This window comes from Salmo salar, chromosome 14, assembly GCF_965601325.2.
Source record: "Salmo salar chromosome 14, fSalSal1, whole genome shotgun sequence".
NCBI classification, from domain to species: domain Eukaryota; kingdom Metazoa; phylum Chordata; class Actinopteri; order Salmoniformes; family Salmonidae; genus Salmo; species Salmo salar.
This window is the reverse complement of record NC_138304.1, coordinates 84,098,741-84,122,062: the sequence shown is the minus strand read 5'-3', so window position 1 is coordinate 84,122,062 and position 23,322 is coordinate 84,098,741. Positions and strand designations below refer to the sequence as shown.

Here is a 23,322-nt window from a genome sequence, read left to right as displayed (position 1 = left end):
AAGCCTACATAACCAACCCATAAAGTCAAATTTAACATCCATATATGGCCAGCTATGTAAACTTTAACATTCATTTATCCTGCAATAGATGTTGTTCAATTGGTAACATACATGTTTGTCTTCTTCTAATGCCTCTTAAGGGGAAAGTAATCTAAAAGTAACTGAATGTAATCAGATTATTTTACTGAGTTTGGGTAATCCAAAAGATACATTACTGATTACAATTCTGGACAGGTAACTAGTAACTGTAACAGATTACATAAAGTAACCTTCCCAACCCTGTGTGTGTGTGTGTGTATGTGTATGTGTGTACCCCTGGCCATGGGAACAGAGAGGCCTTAACCTCTGGTGCCACACAGACCTGTCTGACGTCACTATGATGGAAACATTGACATGGGCACTGGGCAAACGGCCATTTCGCCTGGACAAGGGATGTCACAGAAAGTGTGTGCCACCGTTGACATGGCAAGGCCGATCGTTCAGTCATTTACACATGTAATAGGAAGTAAAACTTGGTTAGGTGTTGTATTGAAATGTTTCATCCAAATGTTTACAGCAGAGCCAAGGGGAGTTTGAAAGAGTAGTATGAAGCTTTACAAAGTCAAATCAATATTATTTATGTTTCCTGCTGCTTATTTAGTTGCAAAAATGTTCATGTTGCTCCTACATTAAATTAATGCTAAATTCTTAAAAACGTTGGTGCAGGACCAGGTTTTCTGTAGACAAACATGCAGTGAGAGAACATGCATACAGAGAGAATTTGTTTGGATATTTCAATTTAGGGCGGAGCACAATTGGCCCAGCGTTGTCCGGTTTTGGCCGTGTAGGCCGTCATTGTAAATAAGAATTTGTTCTTAACTGACTTGCCTAGTTAAATAAAAGTTACTTTTTTATCTCTGAAACAATTAACTGTGAGCCATTTTCAGTTTCACCTCCATTATCCATACCTGTCAGATAGATACCTGGGTGACCTGGAGCCGCTGTGTGTGTGTATGTGTGTGTGTGTACCTGTGGGCGTGCCTGCGCATGTGTGTTGCCCTCCCCTCACGTGACTGTGCCCTCACCTCCATCCATCCAATAACCAGGAAAGGGCTTAACAGGGGAAACACTTAGAGAGAGATCACTCCTTACTGGGTCATCTCTTACCAATGCCCACTCTCCTCCCTCCCTCTATTAGTCTGTTATTGTTCTGAGGAGGGCGGGTTCTCTTGGGCTAGAACTGACGATGTCCGCTTGTCTCTTCTCCAAACACAGTCACCAACACCATTGAAACCAGCCCCAGATAAGATAAGACATTTCAACAGCTGGTAATGTGAACGTGTTTTACTGTTTCTTCTGTTCTGTAAGTAGCCACGATCCCAAGACCACCTGATCCAGAGTTCTAGTTCTGTTCCCAGCTTAAAATCCCACCACTAGGACCCTGCCCATTATGCATATCATGCTTTTCCCTGTGTTTCTCAGGAATATTCATGAGCCTTAGAACACCAGCCTCAATTCTATCTAACAGTGAGTGGCTGTTAAACCTGAATTACTTTCACCACTGAGTTCAGGGCGTAGGCAGTGAGATCAGGTTGGTGAAAAGTGAAATAATGTGTGTGTGCGAGAACAGTAAAGTAGACGGTGTAATGAATGCACTTGATTCTGATTGCAGTGCAGTCGCTCTAGTTTGTTATTCTCTGTTTCTACACTGAACATGAGGGCAGGAACCTATTGCATGAGGAAATATCAGTGAGTCTACATTTTATTTGCCCCCAACATCTGATGCAGTGTAAATGCCATACAACTGCTGATGAGCTAGGACAGAAGCACAACTTAAATATTTCTGAAAATAGTATTCACAAACCTGTTACCCAATGTCTAATGCCATCTAGGAAATTAATTTACCACTTTTGATGAGGGAAAAAAAAAAAACTGTTCAATATCATGTTAGTGTTTAATTGTTGCTTTATTCAAGGTGAACACATTTATACAAACAAATACATAAATATGAGCACCCCTTCCCCTCACACACAGACAGAGTAAACAGGGGGACAACTGACATTCCAATGTGATAACAGCATAACACATTATTTTTAAACGCTTCCTTCGAAGCAATATCAACATTTCACTTCTTTAAGTATCATAATAAACCTCATACAAAAATCTGATGCAAGTTCTAAGGTCAGAAAACAGACCAATAAAGTGCCTTTATTTGACTGTCTATCAACATGGAAGTCCATGGGTGCGTTCCAGGTACACAAACTCTGCACAAGTCTGAGATCTGATCAGATCTTTACATCTGCGGAACTATTTAATGTATTAGGAACCACATCAACATGATATAACAATCCTATAAACTGAAAGGACCTAAGTAGAATGAGTATCTGGAACACACCCAAAGCTTTAGGTAGATAGTGAAGAAGGGCTAAATCTACAGATCCAGCCCTACTTCGCCATCTACCTAAAACTTTGGGTGTGTTCCAGATACACTCATTCTACTTCGGTCCTTGCACCCAAAGTCTTAGGCAGGTACTAGGACTGGATCTGACAGAAGCCTGACACTTGGAGTACAGGGTCCAGATCAGACAGCTAGCCAAGCCAGGAAGGAATATTCAGGGTATGTTGAGCCAACAGCATGTCAAATCAACAGAATTACACAAGACAACCACCCTGCCTGACAGCTGTTTTTACCCCTACCTCCAACCTAACCCAAATGATAGTCACATTAAAATAGCCTAACTGCTATAGATTCTGATCATTTATCACTGATGAAACAATAAGGTTGTTACATATCGTTTGAAAACATCCATCTCTGTATTCTCTTCTCAGTGAATCATCAAGCTTATGCTAAACCCGTCTATCTAGACCCTCTCAACTTCCATTGAGCAACATGGAGACAGAATACTGACTGATTGTAACACTAACTTTGAGGTCACACTAACAAGTGACTGACTGCAACTTGATTGTCCTTTGTTTTCCACATGTAATCTCATTGTCAAAAAAGGCTTTGGTAAACCAATCATTTCAATGTGTTTTCATGCTTCAAACTGATTGAAAAGTGGGCTACATACATTTGTAACACTTGAGAGTATAGACAGAATACAATCAAGTGTATATATTTGACTTCTGACACTTCAACAGTGTTTTGATTGTTTTGTCTCTGAGAACCCCTGTGTGCCTCATGGTATAGAATAACACTTCCTTTAAACATACATTAGTGTCCACTGTCCTGTGATGCTGTGCCAGCCAGGATAGTTGCCATCCAAAGTCCATGAAAATCTATTCCATCAGTTCCAGTCAGGACAGAGTGACAACAGCCGTGAACAGACTTAGTCCCAGTCCATATGACTAATACAACTCAGCCAACGACAGGCAGGCAAGCAGCTGAGCCATCACTGAGAGCTCCACGAGACACTGAGCATTATGGGTACTGTAGTACATCATGCTACAGTCAACACCACGTGCCCTGCTCATGATTAACACCACAACAGGTGAGTCCCCATTCACCACCATTGTTAGTTTAAGTCCTTGTGTAGCGCCAACAAGATGGCGGTTGTGTGTGCGACTATTCAAATCATCTCTTCTTCTGTTGAGCTTTCTGTGTCTTCTTCCGTTTGTTGATCATGGCGTGGAGCTTCTCCAGACCTTCCTGTAGCCCCTCCCCTATGATAGCGCAGGCGGGCTGCAGGTGCCAGGGCGTTCCGTTACCCAGCTCCCCTAGCGCCAGAGAGCGCTCCATCTCGTGAAGCGGCAGAGAGTTCCTCAGGTCCTGCTTGTTGGCCACCACTAGAACAGGCACCCCCTGGTTCTCGGCTAACCTCGTGATCTTATGGAGCTCCGTCTTGGCTTCCTCTAGGCGCTCGGTGTCGACGGAATCCACCACGAACACAATGCCGTCAGCACACCGCGTGTACGAGCGCCACAGGGGGCGGAGCTTCTCCTGACCGCCCACGTCCCAGAAGTGGAACGCCGCTTTCCGCCAGGACTTTCCGCCCGCGCTCAGGGATACTTTGATCTTCTCTGTGTTGAATCCCTTAGTGGGGACCGTGTTCACAAACTCATTGAAGCGAAGGCGGTAGAGGACAGTGGTCTTCCCAGCGCAGTCCAGACCCAGGATGACAATATGGAGGGCCTGGAAGGACGGAAGGCTGGGGAAGATCTGGTCTGATAATCCATTCCCCATCTTGTTATTCACGTCTTGAGGGAGACGGGAGTGTCGTGCTGGTGCTGCGTCAACAAATAATCACAAGGCTTCTCATTCCCTTCAGAGGGGGATGTGCTGCAGCATTCACCTGGAAAGAAAGGAGAGAGGATACAATGTAAGCAGCTGTGAAAAGCACTCAACAACCAACAAGAACAGCAGTCTACTGCTTTATAATTGGAGGGGCTTTAAACTGTAAGTGAATATAGCCTAGGCCTATACAGTCTCTTTATTCTCTTTCTCATTGTAAGTGAATATACTCACTCTCTCTTACGCCTTTACAGCTTTAATATTTCGGGACATAGGAGAAGAATGAGAGGAGACTATTTGCACATGTAGCGTATTGATTAGCGCTCGGAGCTCGGTGGATTTCATACACTAATTCTCATTCATAGGCAGTAGGCTATCGACATTGACTGACAAGTACGCCGGCGCGCTCCCAACCAAAATTATATTTTAACTGTCTTCGGGTTGATGATCATTGCTGTTAGGACAAGAGCGTGGAATGGCATTATTCTGCCAAATCCAAAATTGAGAGAATTATCTAGGCTACACAAGACTGATTTGCTGGACATCAAGAAGCTGTTACACGGCAACATCAGCCTTCTACCACTAATGGTAAAACAAATGGCTTGACAAGCAGACAGGTGTTATGCCAACAAGTGCTATGAAAAAAAACTATGAATCGAATGCTCTGATATATTAGTAAGCTATTGCTAGTATGCTACTTAATCATCTTGCACTCAATAACAGGCAGTCTAGGTAGACACCAATACAAGCTGTCATGAAAAACTGCCGACGACGGGTTGGGTATAGGCTAATTTATTCAACATATTGTACTGTGCATAATCTCTATGCATGGAAAATGTATATCATTTGTAGACTGCACACCTACCTTTGTGATGTAGGCATATGGACTTTCCAAAACATGAAAGCGAAATCGTTGCAGGGTTTCCTGTACGATGTCCTTCCTCTCTCTTGCTCACTATCACGACCACACGACTACTGAAAGATAGAAGTAGACTGACTCCCTCTCTATTCCATTCCCGCACCCCGGGTTCAACCCAGAATGTTTCTAGCGCGAGCTCTGGTTGGTTGACGTCCCAGCGCGCTCCGTTTTCTCCTTGTCTGATTGGCGGAACGTTTTCTCCTTGTCCGATTGGTGGAGAGCCGTGGAGAGCCTGTCTCTTATCTGGAACTCATCTATAGGCTGGTGATAGATTTTGCTCATTTTTCACTTTCAACTTTCTATGATTGCAGCAAACGTTACGAATATGAAGATGTAGATATATATATTTTTAAAGATGTGTCCTGCTTAATTTTATATTTTTAAATAAAGATAGGGCCAATGTATGACGATTTAAAAAAAGTATTTTATAATTAGATCCGAATATCTGTGCAATGTGCGACAAAGTAGTCACGCAAGATCATATTGCAGGGTCATTTCCTTTAATTAAGGAGGCGAGGACCATCAATAACACATGTACTGTGGTTTTGGTGGTCTCTCAGATATGGTCTGATCTCTTAGCGGTTTCAATAGTTCTATCTGAAATTAGGCTCCTCAGACGCCTGACATCGGAATGGCGGGAAATGTACATTTGAAATGAGAATGCAGTGAAATCCCACAGGTCACACACTGGTTGAATCAACATTGTTTCCACGTAATTTGACATTGAACCAACGTGGAATAGAAGTTGAATTGACGTATGTGCCCAGTAGGATGGTACACTCAATTTACTAGTGAAACTGATATCCCCCATTGGAAAGCCCATGTCCCTCTTTCAATATCGTAAAGTGATCAAAAGGGACGTTTTCAAGTTCTAGAATATTGTCAGATATGAATTACGAGTTAATTTGACAGGCTATCCACACTAGGGGTCGCCTGATATGAAAATGTGGTCATAGGAGAATTTTACAAATCTGGAGAAAAAAAACCCATATATTATAATATCATCCTTGTATCTCAAAATCATTGTAATGCGGTTAACCTTAAAAATCTTAATTAAAATGTAAAAGATAAATACATTTCATTTCATGCATTTAATTTTTTTTTTTAATAATAATTTACACCATAATGTCAAAGCAAAAACTTTTTTTTTTTATTCTTGCAAATTAAAATAAATAAACTGTAATATCATATTTACATAAGTATTCAGACCCTTTACACATTACTTTGTTGAAGCACCTTTGGCAGCGACTACAGCCTTGGGTCTTTTTGGGTATGACGCTACAAGCTTGGCACACCTGTATTTGGGGAGTTTCTCCCGTTCTTCTCTGCAGATCCTAACAAGCGCTGTCAAGTTGGATGGGGAGCGTCACTGCACAGCTATTTCCAGGTCTCTTCAGAGATGTTAGATCAGGTTCAAGTCCGGGCTCTGGTTGGCCCACTCAAGGACATTCAGAGACTTGTCCCGAAGCCACTCTTGCGTTGTCTTGGCTTTGTGCTTAGGGTTGTTGTCCTGTTGGAAGGTGAACCTTTGCCCCAGTCTGAGGTCCAGAGCACTCTGGAGCAGGTTTTCATCAAGGATCTCTCTGTACTTTGCTCCGTTCATCTTTGCCTCGATCCTGACTAGTCTCCCAGTCCTTGCTGCTGAAAATCATCCCCACAGCATGATGCTGCCACCACCATGCTTCACCGTAGGGATGGTGACAGGTTTCCTCCAGACATGATGCTTGGCATTCAGGCCAAAGAGTTCAAATAATGCCCAATCAATTGAATTTACCACAAGTGGACTCCAATCCAGTTATAGAAACATCTCAAGGATGATCAATGGAAACAGGATGCACCTGAGCTCAATTTAGAGGTTCATAGCATAGCGTCTGAATACTCACGTAAATATGGTTTTTCTGTTTTCTGTTTTTCATACATTTCCAAACATTTCTAAAAACCTGTTTTCACTTATGTCATTATGGGGTATTGTGTGTAGATTTCTGAGGAAATTGTTTTATTGAGTCAATTTTAGAATAAGGCTGAAACATAACACAACGTGGAAAAAGTCAAGGGGTCTGAATACTTTCCGAAGGCACTGCAGCAGGTAACTTCGATTGGAAACTACATCAAACCACATCCATTGCGATCCCGCCTGTTCACAAAACTATGTGGAGATATGGGATCAGAGCATGACAATGTTTTATTTCACACAGAGGCTTGGTGGTTATCGAGGGGTTTTTTCGCATTGAGAGAGGAACTGTTGTCATTCACAATGGATTTAATGTGTCTCCTTGCCTATGTAAGAGACATTTTGGTAAACTGAATGCAAGCATGCAGGGGAAATAGAAAAAACTTCTAAAGATGAGTGACCAAATCAGTGAATTCTGAGGAAACAACTCTTTAGAGCAACGAACCGGAGAAACTCCTTTCTAGGGAGTTTTTCCTAGCCACAGTGCGTCTACACCTGCATTGCTTGCTGTTTGGGGTTTTAGGCTGGGTTTCTGTACAGCACTTTGTGACATCAACTGATGTAAGAAGGGCTTAATAAATACATTTGATTGATTGATTTAGAGTCTTTCAAAAGCAAACCATGCTCTCATCTGCATTAAAACCAAATATCGATCCAGGTTGGATGTGACAGCAGGGATGAGCACTGTCTGAGCTTGACCACTGTTGACCAAGCCTCCTGACTATGAGAAGCTCCGACGCGACATTCATCAAGCACACCCATCTCATTAGTGGTGGTGAGGTTAGAGACATTATATGTCAGACTAATTTGCAATTGACTGTCATAGCCTCCCATTAAAAGTATGTTATGGTGAGTTGAGAAGACAATCAGAAATACTGTTAGAATGTTTTTCAATTGTCTGCCACAGAGCCAAATAAGAAAAGTTAACATTGGCTGTTCATTACATAATTTTTTTCACACGGTTAGGGTCACAAGAATTTTCAGATATCAAAATGGTGTTGTGGGCCAAAAAAATGTTGGGAACCCCTGGGTTAGACTTTAAGCCTCGTAATTACCAGACTGATTGTCAAATCCTTCATGTAAGCTCACGAGGCTAAGCTAGACTTGAGAACAACTTCAGAAATGTGAAATTAAAAGAAAAACTCCCAGCAGGCTTTACGCATCCAGACATTTATAGAAGTCCAAATGTAAAGATCTGCGTTCAAATTAACATAATATATAATATATTTTCGTTTTTCATCTTTGTAACGAGAAAAAAACGAAACAATAAACTAAACAACAAAGATGTCCAAGCAGTGCACATCAGATGATGTCCTGTATGGCTCAGTTGGTAGAGCATGGTGCTTGCAATGCCACGGTTGTGGGTTCGATTCCCACGGGGACCAGTAAGAAAAAAAAATGAAAAAAATGTATGTACTCACTACTGTATGCTGCTCTGGATAAGAGCATCTGCTAAATGACTCAAATGTAAAAAAAAAGAAAAGAAAAAAAAGACACATAGCAGGCCTAAAAGTAAAGCAAAAAAATACAAATAAAAGTAAAGTGCTTTTCACTTTGCACTTTCTTAGCCCAACACTAGTCCATGAATGGCTAGTTAACCCTCATTTCACACTAGTATTTGTAAACCCTTGGCTGAATACAGAGTGAATGTTATAAATGTCTAAACTGTTATTACAGTGTTATAAGTGTTGGGATTCATTTATGCTAAATCTGCAGTGTCTTCATGGTCCTGGCCACGGTGTGTGAGTCCCAGCGTGCCGTGTCCCACCCCAGGAACCACCCTGTGAAGGTGGGGGGTTCATGACCCTGCTTCACCATCACTATGGAGGTCCTCTTATCCCGAACCCCCGGATCCGTCTCTATGTATGTCTTGGCTGTAAGGAAGGGAGCACATAGACACTATTAATCAATGGGATAAACCACAGTGTATTTGAGGTGGGAACACACTCTTTTCTGATTGTACAACACAGACAGGAACACCTTCCTAATATTGAGTTGCCCCCCCCCTTTTGCCCTCAGAACAGCCTCAATTCATAGGGGCATGGACTGTACAAGGAGTCAAAAGCGTTCCACAGGGATGCTGACCCTTGTTGACTTCAATGCTTCCCACAGTTGTGTCAAGTTGGCTGGATGTCCTTTGGGTGGTGGACCATTCTTGATACACACAGGAAACTGTTGAGCATGAAAAACCCAGCAGCGCTGCAGTTCTCGACACAAACCATTGCGCCTGTCGCCTACTACTACATTAAGTTCAAAGGCACTTAAATCTTATGTCTTGCCGCTCTGAATGGCACATATACACAATCCATGTCTCAATGCTCATCTACACTGATTGAAGTGGATTTAACAAGTGATATCAATAAGGGATCACAGCTTTCACCTGGATTCACCTGATCAGTCTTTGTCATGGAAAGAGCAGGTGATCCTAATGTTTTGTACACTCAGTGTATATTAAAAGGGAAATACTTAGTATATATGCACTACCGTTCAAAAGTTTGGGGTCACTTAGAAATATCCTTGCTTTTGAAAGAAAAACATTTTTTTTTGTCCAATAAAATAACAGTAAATGTATCAGAAATACAGTGTAGACATTGTTAATGTTGTAAATGACTATTGTAGCTGGAAACGGCTGATTTTTAATGGAATATCTACATAGGCAAACAGAGGCCCATTATCAGCAACATCACTCCTGTGTTCCAATGACACGTTGTGTTAGCTAATCCAAATTTATCATTTTAAAAGGCTAATTTATCATTAGAAAACCCTTTTGCAATTATGTTAGCACAGCTGAAAACTGTTGTTCTGATTAAAGAAGCAATAAAACTGTCCTTCTTTAGACTAGTTGAGTATCTGGAGTATCAGTATTTGTGGGTTCGATTGCAGGCTCAAAATGGCCAGAAACAAAGCACTTTCTTCTGAAACTCGTCAGTCTATTCTTGTTCTGAGAAATGAAGGCTATTCCATGTGAGAAATTGCCAAGAAACTGAAGATCTCATACAACGCTTGTACTACTCCCTTCATAGAACAGCACAAACTGGCTCTAACCAGAATAGAGAGAAGTGGGAGGCCCCGGTGCACAACTGAGCAAGAGGACAATTACATTAGAGCGCCTAGCTTGAGAAACAGATGCCTCACAAGTCCTCAACTGGCAGCTTTATTAAATAGTACCCGCAAAACACCAGTCTCAACATCAGCAGTGAAGAGGTGACTCCGGGATGCTGGCCTTCTAGGCAGAGTTCCTCTGGTCAGTGTCTGTGTTCTTTTTCCCATCTTAATCTTTTCTTTTTATTTGCCAGTCTGAGATATGGCTTTTTCTTTGCAACTCTGCCTAGAAGGCCAGCATCCCGGAGTCACATTAAACTTACTATACGAAAAATGAACCACCCTACACACACATCAGAGAAACACCAAAACTCACCAGATTTTACAGATTCAGTTTTCTCAACTTCATTTGCATCTTTGCCAATCCAGATAAACACCTATCACAAAATATTGACATCAATATAATCCAACCTCCATAGAGGTAAAAATGGGCTGAACATTTTAATTTGGGGAAGGGTAACAAGCTCAATACCTGATCCCAGACGTCCAACAGCATCACGTCATCCTCTGCCAGGTCCTCCTGACTGAACTCTCCTGGAACCTCCTCAATCTGTAGATAGCATTTATAATCTATCTATCTATTTGTGTGTTTGTGTGTGAGCGCGTGTGTATGTGGGTGAGCATGGTGGGTGAGCATGTGTGTGTGGTACTCACTAAGAACCTGCCAGTCTTGTTGGAGCAGGCGAACAGGCGAGGTTGTTGAGTGCGGCTACTCTCCAGTCTCTCTGATGTCTGGTACTCCTTCTTCCCCCCTAACGCTGCCCAGAGATCCGCTACAACCAAACATAACACATCTGCTTGAGTTTCTGTGCATCTTGAACTTGTGATATACATTTTAGGACTAAAATCCTCAATCTGCCTCAAAACTTTCCTTGTCTCAGTGTACCCCCTGGTGACTCTCCTGAGTACTACATCACACATCATTATCATGGTGCCATATCAGGGCCCATATTCATAAAGCTTCTCAGAGCAGCAGTTCTGATCCAATAGCAGGACCATGTCCATATACTCTTACTTATTATGAGTTAAAAGGAAAACTGGTACTGGATTAGTACTCATCCCCTGAGACGCTTTCTGAATATGGACCCAGGCCAAGGAATCTGTATTCTCACCTGGTTCCTGTCCCTCTACGATGCGTTGTGTCTGACACTTCAGCACCTGACTCAGGTACAGGGCTCCCCGCTCCTCGTCCTCGATGGCGCCCTTACCCACCCACAGGTAGCTCTGCCCCGCGGGCATCTTCAGCAGGTAGGCATCGTTAGAGTTCAGGCTGCCAGCCTCCGCCTCCACCTACCACAACACACAACAGACAAGGCAACTGGGATCTAGTGGTGAGAATAAAAGCTGAGGAAACGCTGACCTCCATCTAGATGACAGGAAACGACAAACGAGCATCATAAATGCCAATGCAAAAAACTGTAATTTAGCATGATCGGTGCATAAACCCTTTTCAGAAAAATGTGTGTAAACTGCATTTATGTGTGTTTACCTTCCATCACTGCCAATGAAACAACCATAGGTGTGTGTCTGTGTGGGAGAACATTCTAACCTCTGCGATGCGTGTGATGGTGCCCAGGTTCCGTCGGACCTGGAACAGGCGTGTGGGGGCCGTAGATGCCTGGCCTCCGATGCGTGAGGTACCCCTCTTGTACACAATGAGGGGCTTGTCTTTGAATAGACTCAGGAGATGGGCAGGCTCTTTTCCTTGGCACACTCTCACCTAGGAAACAAAAATGGATTATTAACACATATCCAATTTGGTACAGGAGGTCATGGCTAGTGAAGCCATAGCTGGAGGGCCAGGTAGAGACCTATGCTGTATAAACAGTCATTAGGGGGCACTATAACACATATACAGTGTGAGATTCTCATTTGGCCAAAAAGACCGTCCTCTCCTGGACTCCTCCGTCCTCTCTCCTCCGTGACCCAGAAACCGATAAGTGGTTGAGGGGATTGTCAATTCGTTAGTAGGCAAACGAAGGCGTCTGCTCCACTCCTCAATTACCTACTTTGACAGATGATGCAAAACAGCATCCTCGCGGCGTCTAGCACAGTGATTTACAATATGCCACACCCCTTTGAATCAGCTGTTGTTTTCTTGAAAGAGAAAAGCATGGACACATTTAAAAACGATACTTTACTTAATGTTTATCTATAAAATGTCTGCCACAACTAACTACATTTCTTTTATCACTTTACACATTTATTTTGGGACCCACCCCTGTAAACATAATTTTGAGAGTTTGGGACTAAAAGGATCCATCTGCATTTTTGTCCAAATTCAGCTATTGACATAGCCTTGTTCTGTTCAATGTTCTCTACCTACAGAATATACAGTTGAAGTCAACCACTCCACACATTTCTTGTTAACAAACTATAGTTTTGGCAAATCTACTTTGTGCATGACACAAGTCATTTTTCCGACAATTGTTTACAGACAGATTATTTCACCTATAATTCACTGTATCACAATTCCAGTGGGTCAGAAGTTTACATACACTAAGTTGCCTGTGCCTTTAAACAGCTTGGAAAATTACAGAATATGATGTCATGGCTCTAGAAGCTTCTGATTGGAGGTGTACCTGTGGATGTATTTCAAGGCCTACCTTCAAGCTCAGTGCCTCTTTGCTTGACATCATGGGAAAATCTAAAGATATCAGCCAAGATCTCAGAAAAAGAATTGTAGACCTCTGCAAGTCTGGTTTATCCTTGGGAGCAATTTCCAAACGCCTGAAGGTACCACGTTCATCTGTACAAACAATAGTACACAAGTATAAACACCATGGGACCACGCAGCTGTCATACCGCTCAGGAAGGAGACGTGTTCTGTCTCCTGGAGGTGAACGTACTTTGGTGTGAAAAGTGCAAATCATTCCCAGAACAACAGCAAAGGACCTTGTGAAGATGCTGGAGGAAACAGGTACAAAAGTATATACACAGTAAAACGAGTCCTATATCGACATAACCTGAAAGGCCGCTCAGCAAGGATGAAGCCACTGCTCCAAAACCGCCATAAAAAAAGCCAGACTACAGTTTGCAACTGCACATGGGGACAAAGATCGTACTTTTTGGAGAAATGTCCTCTGGTCTGATGAAATTGAATTAGAACTGTTTGGCCATAATGACCATCGTTATGTTTGGAGGAAAAAGGGGGAGCCTTGCAAGCTGAAGAACACCATCCCAACCGTGAAGCATGGGGGTGGCAGCATCATGTTGTGGGGGTGCTTTGCTGCAGGAGGGACTGCAGGAGGCACTTCACAAAATAGGTGGCATCATGAGGGAGGAAAATTATGTGGCTATATTGAAGCAACATCTTAAGACATCAGTCAGGAAGTTAAAGCAAATGGGTCTTCCAAATGGACAATGACACCAAGCATACTTGCAAGTAAAGTTGTGGCAAAATGGCTTAAGGACAACAAAGTCAAGGTATTGGAGTTGCCATCACAAAGCCCTGACCTCAATCCTATAGAACATTTGTGGGCAGAACTGAAAAAGCGTGTGCGAGCAAGGAGGCCTACAAACCTGACTCAGTTACACCAGCTCTGTCAGGAGGAATGGGCCAAAATTCACCCAACTTATTGGGGAAGGCTACCCGAAACATTTGACCCAAGTTAAACAATTTAAAGGCAATGCTACTAAATACTAATTGAGTGTACGTAAACTTCCGACCCACTGGGAATGTGATGAAAGATATAAAAGCTGAAATAAATCATTCTCTCTACTATTATTCTGGCATTTCACATTCTTAAAATAAAGTGGTGATCTTAACTGACCTAAGATGGAATCTTTACTCGGATTAAATGTCAGGAATTGTGAAAAACTGAGTTTAAATGTAGTTGGCTAAGGTTTATGTAAACTTCCGACTTCAACAGTAGCACTGTAAATTCCCCAATTCATGTTATTAAGTTAAAAATAATACAAGATAAAAATTGCTGAAACCATTCAAACCAATGAGTGGTTGGAACTTTAAAACCAATCATCTCAGAATCATCTTTTTGCAGATAGAACCTTACCGTCCTACTCACTCAATTTGCTTGATGATGCACGAGTGGAGAAGGAGAGTCTCATTTCATACAAGTGAATTTGTTTCCACGTTTCCTTTCCTCCCCTCCTCCTGATTACCTTTCAACTTTTTCAAAAAATGGAGGGGACGGGGGAGTTAGTAAAACCAATTGAGAATCTCCCAGTGTCTCTCTACAAGCAGCACCCTGTGCTACCTGTTGGTCATAAATCATTGAATCAGATTAAGGGATGCCAGTTTCACATACAAAGAAAAGATTCCGTCCTGCCCCGAAGGCATGGAAAGTAAACCCTGATACGGCAGTCAAATGAGGGGATTTTATACACAGTAGACTGGAGAGAATAACATCCTCTAGTATCACACTTTACTACTGTGATATATATAAAAAAAATGGATTTACAAACTTTATACAGTTTTTACACATTTCCACTGGGGTGATCTGCTCCAACCTCTTCAGCCTCAGAGTGTGTGTGGGTGTCTTGCAGAAGGGTTGGGATAAAGCAGAACACACATTTCCATTGGACATTCATGGACATTGGACAATAAGAGATCCTCATCTTAATTTGGGTTAGTCCTACCTGAACTGCGTTCCCTCCCAGAGAGCGATCCAGCTCCACAGTTAGGAAGGCTGAAGCTGTGAGCTCATCTAGAGTGCTGCTAGCCCCCTGCCTGCCACAGGAAGTATAGGGATCAATCCATCCACCCACCCATCCAACCAATCAACCAACCAATCAATCTAATTGAAAATATGAGTACAGGTCTACCAGACTGACCAGGTGTAGATGATCTGTCCTCTCTTATATGTATAGAGGATGATGTAACAGTCTCCTCCATAGAACTGGCCATACGTCTTTGGGTCAACTGGTACTCGTCCACTGCTCTCCACTCTGAAGATCTGGAACATGAAACATGCATCTGGCTGGCTATTCCACTATCATTTGTTAACAATCTATGTGATTGGGATTGTCAGTGGAATAAAACACCTGACTCATTTGTACATTAGCATGTATTAGCATATATGCTTATTCACTCCTTGTAACACTTGCGTAATGAGGAAGCTTGCCTGATACCTGAAGGCCTGTGTTAGTGTTGCTTAGACTTTAGCTCAGTGGGCTAACCATGTCTTCTGGTGGTAACACTTGGTCCTGTACCTGTGTGTCCCCTGTGCCGTCGTCCACCATGTTATGCTGGGCTGCCATGCTCTGGGACTCATGGAGCTTGGAGGCATCGAACTCCACCTGATGTATCTTAGCGATCCTCTCGGTCACAAAGACCTTCCCGAACCCTTCGCTCTGGTTCTTATCCCTCCACCCCTGGAAGAACTGCTTGAAGATGGGAGTCTCCCCACCCTCTGGAAGTACCTGGATCTGGAGATAAAGAGTTGTTCCTATGAACGTCAGTGTTGGGGATCAACTCCCCTTCAGTCCCGATCAGTTTAGCAGGACGTGAACTGACATGATATTTGAGTCACAAGTTGATTCAACCAAATGATCGAAACATAGCAATTATGACTGATGCTAGATGGATGATAACGAGCATGAACCTGTGTGTTAGGTGGGTAGCCCATCTGCTTGATGAAGCCCTCAGCAGTCTTCATGGCAGTCTTCCTCTCGCTGGGGTTGGCGTTACGGCCTTTATGGGTGATGTTGGATGATTCATGCAGATGCAGAGGTACAAAAAAGGTGGGAGGTATAAAAGGATGAGGGATGAATTTAGATGATTTGTCAAGATAAAGATGTTCAGCAGTTTAAATACGTACCTTTCCAGATGAAGATCATCCTGCTCTTCCCGTGGTCCAGGATGAAGCACTCGTCAGACAGCAGATGGCTCTGAGAGAACGGGTTCTCCTCTGAGACCAGGGTCACCTGCATCGCTCCGGATGCATCAGAGACCTGGAAGGAACAACAACGAGATGAGATTGAATGTGTGTGTGTGTGTGTGTGTGTGTGTGTGTGTGTGTGTGTGTGTGTGTGTGTGTGTGTGTGTGTGTGTGTGTGTGTGTGTGTGTGTGTGTGTGTCTGTGTAAGAGTGTGACCATACCATGTAGAGTTTGGCCATCTTCCTGTTGGAAATATCTGCCACCATATCGTCATTGTCATCACCTTCTGGTAGATTTGGCTTGTTGCCGAGTACCTGTTAGGGTTGACAGGTAAAAACTCAAAGACAAAAACCACGAAGATAACATTGACAATGGAGATGGCGAAATGATGGCGCACAAAAGTAGATTACTTAATTAACTGTCATACAGTTTTGCAACTAATTTCAATTCAAGAGTGCAAACACTAGACTAGGGAATGAAAGTTAAATGTTGTGTTGAATGAACATCTGTCACCTCAGTTAACTTAGACGGCTCTCTCCCTTCCTCCACGACAACCAGTTTTGCTCTGCCATTCCTCTCGTTGTCACGGATACCAGCAGCCACCTGTGCTGCCTTCAGGAGCTCAAACTTGTTGCACTGTGAACCGCACCACTGGTAGATAACCTAGAGACAGGTAACAGATATGGTTCAGTTGAAAACAGGGCTGTTGCACACTTTTTGAAATTCCAGGTGCATAAAGGCTTTAGCTTCGAGGGCTAACTAACACAATCTTGTGGCAAGCAGACAACCCCGGTTCAAAACCAGTGGGTCACTGTTGTGTGGCAATACATCCTGATTTCTGGCAATATTCAAACAGGAGTGAAGAGAATAGCTCTCAAATTTAATTAGGAAAACATTAGAATACCTTGTATATCTTGATACCCACCTTAAGTCAACATACCATAGGCCTTCATATGTTTTGGATTTAATAAGAACTCAAGCCGAATGGATAATGTTTGTGTTTCAGCAGAATTTGAAGTTTGTTTACAGAGTGAAGTGTAGACAATGAGTCAGGTTTCTCAGGAATGTGACAGTCAAACAGATGAACTGTTGTTACAGGGCCACTGAGGGCACTACCATATGTGCCATGAAAGTCTGGACCTCTTAGCAGAGGCAGTGTTACCACCATAGACACTATATCATTGATACATGTTCTATATCTATATGGTAAACTCTCACATAGAGGGAGGCCAAAGAACAATCTACCGATCCATCGATGACTTAATCAGTCAATTGGTAGATCAATCAATCAAAACATACTGCTCCCAGGTCCACGATAAAGCAGTCCCCTCTGTTGAAGCTGGACCAGTTGAGGGTGACCTCGGTTGCCCTGACGACACGGCGACCTTTGATGTGGAATAGTCTCAGAGCTGACAGGTCGTTGGTGACCACGTGATGAAACCCAGAGGCTACGCCTCCGGCCTAGAATAGAACAGGATAGAATAGAATAGAATAAAATAGAGTAGAATAGAAAAGAGTAGATTACAATATTTTATTGCCCTCGAGAGGGAATTTGTCTTGCTCAGTTTAAAAGCAATTCAAGATGCAGATGTACATACATATTATACATCACATACAAAACAAGGTACACAGTTACATAGTACCCAACACAAACATCCCTGAAACAACATATAAAAGGCAATGTCAGGGCCTATAAGTACCCTATGAGGTTGAACAAGGGTAGCGTGTCAAGTTGTTCCTTCTAGCAATTAGGCAATATTACGGAAAACCAAGAAATGTTCAGGACCAAGAAAACAAACAACGTGTGGAACACATAACTGTTTTCCTTTTCCCTCTACGCCAAGCTCCTTTTCCACCCCATGAGTCACTGTTGCTGCCCATGGTCAGGGCCAAACAAAACGTTGCAACAAGTGATTATTTAATAGCACACCTTCAGCATATGATGCCCAGGGTCTGAAATGTAAAATGTGGCAAATGGAATGAATGTTCACTGCTAAAAAATAAGGGTGAATTCTGGTTCAATATAACACCATATATTCTAGTAGTAAATAGCAGTAACACAGATAAAGAAACAAATCTAATATTAGTGAAATAAACTGAAATAAAATGCATCAGTAAGACAATACCGTACTTTGTATGTGATGCCTCCCTTGAAGTATCGTGTAAAGGCAGTGGACTCGAACCCCTGCAGTTCTCGGTACTGGACAGGCTTCCCTCCAAGGAAATCATCCAGCTGAACAGTAAAGATGGCCGCCGCCGTGCTCTCATCCTGGCTGCACTCCTTACCTGAGGAGAGAGCATGAGTGGTACAGTACTTCAATACAATATGATAAATGTTAGTATAAAATGAGAGAGTATTCAAGTTTAGACAGAGGAACTTCAGCACACATTCAGCACAAATTGCCTGGTTGATGTTATGACTCTAATGCTCATAGTATGCTTTATTTTAATACTTTAATACATTTTCACTCTGAAACAGAGTCTACCAGCTTTGCATGTTGCCATTGTAAATGTATGGGTGGCTGCACACCACCCATACATTACACCAACATAGCTCAGGCAGTAGGATGCTCCCTCATCCATTTATATGTAGATGATACAGTCTTATACTCAGCTGGCCCCTCCCTGGATTTTGTGTTAAACACTCTACAACAAAGCTTTCTCAGTGTCCAAAAAACTTTCTCTGCCCATAACCTTGTTCTGAACACCTCCAAAACAAAGGTCATGTGGTTTGGTAAGAAGAATTCCCTTCTCCCCACAGGTGTGATTACTACCTCTGAGGGTTTAGAGCATGAGGTAGTCACCTCATACAAGTACTTGGGAGTATGGCTAGACAGTACACTGTCCTTCTCTCAGCACATATCAAAGCTATAGGCTAAGGTTAAATCTTGACTTGGTTTCCTTTATCATAATCACTCCTCTTTCACCCCAGCTGCCAAACTAACCCTGATTCAGATGACCATCCTGCCCATGCTCGATTACGGAGATGTAATTTATAGATCGCAGGTAGGGGTGCTCTATAGCGGCTAGATGTTCTTTACCATTCATCCATCAGATTTGCCATCAATGCTCCTTATAGGACACATCACTGCACTCTATACTCCTCTGTAAACTGGTCATCTCTGTATACCCGTCGCAAAACCCACTGGTTGATGCTTATTTAAAAAACCCTCTTAGGCCTCACTCCCCCCTATCTGAGATATCTACTGCAGCCCTCATCCTCCACATACAGCACCCGTTCTGCTATCACATTCTGTTAAAGGTCCCCAAAGCACACACATTCCTGGGTCGCTCCTCTTTTCAGTTCGCTGCAGCTAGTGACTAGAACGAGCTGCAACAAACACTTTCTTTATTCAAAGACTCAATCATGGACACTCTTACTGACAGTTGTATCTGCTTCGCATGATGTATTATTATCTCTACCTTCTTGCCTTTGTGCTGTTGCCTGTGCCCAATAATGTTTGTACCATATTTTTTTATTTTATTTTACCTTTATTTAACCAGGTAGGCAAGTTGAGAACAAGTTCTCATTTACAATTGCGACCTGGCCAAGATAAAGCAAAGCAGTTCGACACATACAACAACACAGAGTTACACATGGAGTAAAACAAACATACAGTCAATAATACAGTAGAAAAATAAGTCTATATACAACGTGAGCAAATGAGGTGAGATAAGGGAGGTAAAGGCAAAAAAGGCCATGCTGGCAAAGTAAATACAATATAGCAAGTAAAACACTGGAATGGTAGATTTGTAGTGGAAGAAAGTGCAAAGTAGAAATATAAATAATTTTGTGCTGCTACTGTACCATGTTGTGCTGCTGCCATGTTGTGTTGCTACCAAGTTGTTGTCATGTGGTGTTGCTACTGTACCATGTTGTGTTGTCATGTGTTGCATGTGTTGTCAGGTCTCTCTTTATGTAGTGTTGCGGTGTCTCTCTTGTCGTGATGTGTGTTTTGTCCTATATTTTAATTTTGAATCCCAGCCCCCGTCCTTGCAGGAGGCCTTTTGCCATTTGGTAGGCCGTCATTGTAAATAAGAATTTGTTCTTAACTGACTAGTTAAATAAAGGTTAAATACAAAATAAACACCACTACAGAGATTTAATCCCAGGATCTGGCATCCTGTGACTAACCTACAGTAGTTTATTAGAGCTAGGCGTCCCACTAGCGGGACAACTTCCGGTGAAGCTGGAGGGTGCGCAATTCAAATAAATAATCATCAAAATGATGGATATTAAACATTTAGGTACATATGTGTCTTATATTGGCTGAAAGCTTAAATTCTTGTTAATCTAACTGCATTGTCCGATTTACAATAGCTATTACAGCGAAAACATGCTATGCAATTGTTTGAGGATGGCACCCCACATCAAAATATTTTTCCACCAGCACAGGTTTCATACATTCACAAATAACAATTACATATTCACTTACTATTTGAAAATCTTTCTCTGATTTGTCATCCAAAGGGTCCCAGCTATAACATGTAATGTCGTTTCGTTAGATAAAATCCTTCTTTATATCCCAAAAAGTCAGTTTAGTTGTCGCCATCAATTTGAGTAATCCACTCATTCAACATGCAGAGAAAGGAAACAGAAAATCTACCCCTAAACTTTGTTTCAACAAGTCAAAATTAAAGAAGTATGTTCAATAGGAAACACATTTTAGCAGGTGCGTCCTGTCTTCATGGCGTTCGCAAACACGAATTTCCAAGACTGTGTCCCTGTACTAAAACTCATATTTCTTATTCGTTTTTGAAGTTACACACCTGAAACCTTGAACATAGACTGCTGACACACTGCATCCAGGGAGCTAATTTCAATATGACCTTATACTTGCCATTCTAAGAGGATGGTCTCCCCCCCCAAAAAATGTGGGGGTTTTCTCCTACCACATCTGTTGTGTTATATTCGCCTACATTATTTTAATATTTCTACAAAATACTAAGTGTTTTCTTTCCAATGGTACCAATTATATGCATATCCTGGCTTCAGAGCCTGAGCAACAGGCAGTTTAATTTGGGCACTTCATTCAGGCGGAAATGGAGAAATAAGGGGCCTAGCCCTAAGAAGTTTTAAACATTAGTCTATAGCATTTGGCCATTCTAATTTAATGGGTGACTGATTGGCAGAACTGAGGAATAAATTAAAGCCCATAGCAGCAAGCAAAATGGCAAGGAAACCTATTGGAGGCCCATTAGTGTCTTTACTGGTTAATGATTCATGATGATGATGATGGGGGGATGCGGGAGGAGAGGAAGGACAACCTAACATCTTAGTGGTGCTATTGATGTTTGTATTCAGATGGGAGTTGGTGAGTGGGGAGAGAGAGAGGAGGAAAGAGAGAGCGTGAGAGAGAGAGAGAGAGAGAGAGAGAGAGAGAGAGAGAGAGAGAGAGAGTGAGAGTGAGAGTGAGAGACAGAGACAGAGAGATGTGTCAAGGAAGGAAGCTAGTGTTACAGATCAGTAGTCTTGACTTGCATGGTTCCATAGCTCCACCACAACACCATGTTTCTACAATAATCTACCTTAATCTGACAGTACTTTCAGGTAGTGTGTACTCTGAGACAGCTGAACAGAGTAGTTACTCAAAGGTTCATGAAAAGTCTTGATTGTTTTCCAGAGTGGCTATAGTCCTGATAGGAAGAGAAAACATCACCATCCCATGATGTGTGCAACAATGACTGATATAGTTTACGACCTCTGCCTGGAATGTCCTTATCTCAGAATCTTAAAATCAGAGAATTGTCCAGGAAGTGTCAGGTTATTGCAACTCGCCTGGCCTTTAACCAGATAATCACTTTTGTTTCCTACTTCAGGCAAAACATTTATTTTCAGCTCAGCTGATGACAAGATTGGTTGACTTTCTTCTGACTACAGTAACAGACAACAGCACCTCGAGACCTCACACAGTTGTGAAATGACAGCGACACTACTATGGGGGACAATAACACATACAACACATACACTGAGTGTACAAAACATTAGGAACACCTCTTCTTTCCTTGACATAGACTGGCCAGGTGAATCCAGGTGAAAGCTATGATCCCTTATTGATGTCACTTGTTAAATCTACTTCAATTAGTGTCGATGAAGGGGAGGATCTTTAAGCCTTGAGACAATTGAGACATGGATTATGTATGTGTGCCATTCAGAGTGGGAATGGGCTCGGAATATTAACTGAAACATTTAACTGAAAACCACATAATAGTGATTATTGTATCCATTTCTCAACCATCTTTCTCAACATCGTCAGCATCCTATATCTGAATTTGTGGTGTCACCATTCCTTCTCCAATACAAGCCAAACCATCTCTCTTGTTCTGTCTTGTATGTACAACCTGTTCTTCTCCTATATGAATACATCTACTCAGATGTGATCCTATGACGAAGTGAATGTGTAATAACAACGTTAGTACTGTATGCCCTTTGATGCTAAGTTGTTTTATCTTTTGCCAATGTATTTATTAATGTTAATGAGAATATTATGATAAAATGATGTCGTTGATTTCAGCCTTTTGGTATAAAACTTTAACATCTATGAGGCACTCCCTAAATATGTTCACATTAATCTTCAATGTTTGATAAGCCTCCGTCAGTAAACAAATCATCCAGCATGTGACATCCTGCTGAACAGCCTGAGGAAACACGCACTAAAGCACACATGCGCACGCGCACACACACACACACACACACACACACACACACACACACACACACACACACACACACACACACACACACACACACACACACACACACACACACACACACACACACACACACACACACACACACACACAAACTCACCCAGCCAGTAGTGGAGGTCGTAGAAGCAGCTATCCCGCTGTTTGACAGTGTGGAGGACCACATATGCGTCCCCAACATAGAAGTTCCCGTGCAGGTTCTCAGGCACAGGGACCAGCTCCATCTTCTCTATCCTCCATATCTGGAGACCGGCTGCCCTGCCTGCCTTGTCAAACTCCCTGTGGTAGAGCACCATGGTTCCTCTGGTTGTCTGGTAGCAGAAGAGGGATGGCTGGATGTGGATCCCAGGTATGGTGAGAGGAGCGTAGGGTGAGAGAGAAGCTCAGACTGCTGCTCTGTTCTCTATCTGGTCATGGGGAGGAGTGAGTCAATAGCAGCAGTGTGCAGGGCTATAAGTTGGAGGCTGAGAAGGGATGGGTGTGTCTTAGATGCTGCCAAAGTACACACACACACACACACACACACACACACACACACACACACACACACACACACACACACACACACACACACACACACACACACACACAC

General features: G+C 42.5%; 2 protein-coding genes across 3 annotated transcripts; both read right to left on the bottom strand.

The window, feature by feature from the left end:
* Positions 1-1,926: 1,926 nt before the first annotated feature.
* Positions 1,927-5,171, bottom strand: arl4a (ADP-ribosylation factor-like 4a). The gene is given in 2 exon segments (NM_001173771.1): positions 1,927-4,271; positions 5,076-5,171. A coding segment is annotated over 1 exon segment (609 nt). The 5' UTR covers positions 4,163-4,271; positions 5,076-5,171; the 3' UTR covers positions 1,927-3,553.
* A 362-nt stretch (positions 5,172-5,533) lies between these two features.
* LOC106570315 (scinderin) lies at positions 5,534-23,148 on the bottom strand. Of its 2 annotated transcripts, XM_014142504.3 has the most exons (16): positions 22,834-23,148; positions 18,154-18,308; positions 17,322-17,483; positions 16,536-16,685; positions 16,244-16,336; positions 15,963-16,095; positions 15,747-15,835; positions 15,355-15,570; positions 14,977-15,098; positions 14,782-14,872; positions 11,732-11,902; positions 11,295-11,472; positions 10,837-10,955; positions 10,655-10,732; positions 10,499-10,559; positions 5,534-8,954 (listed from the first exon to the last, which is right to left on the bottom strand). In XM_014142504.3, exons 1-16 carry the CDS (start codon positions 23,024-23,026, stop codon positions 8,785-8,787), a joined length of 2,181 nt encoding a protein of 726 aa, XP_013997979.3. In that variant the 5' UTR covers positions 23,027-23,148; the 3' UTR covers positions 5,534-8,784. The 2 variants fall into 2 exon arrangements, with proteins under 2 accessions (XP_013997979.3, XP_082817356.1); XM_082961230.1 differs by lacking the exons at positions 10,499-10,559; positions 10,655-10,732.
* Between the last annotated feature and the right edge of the window lie 174 nt (positions 23,149-23,322).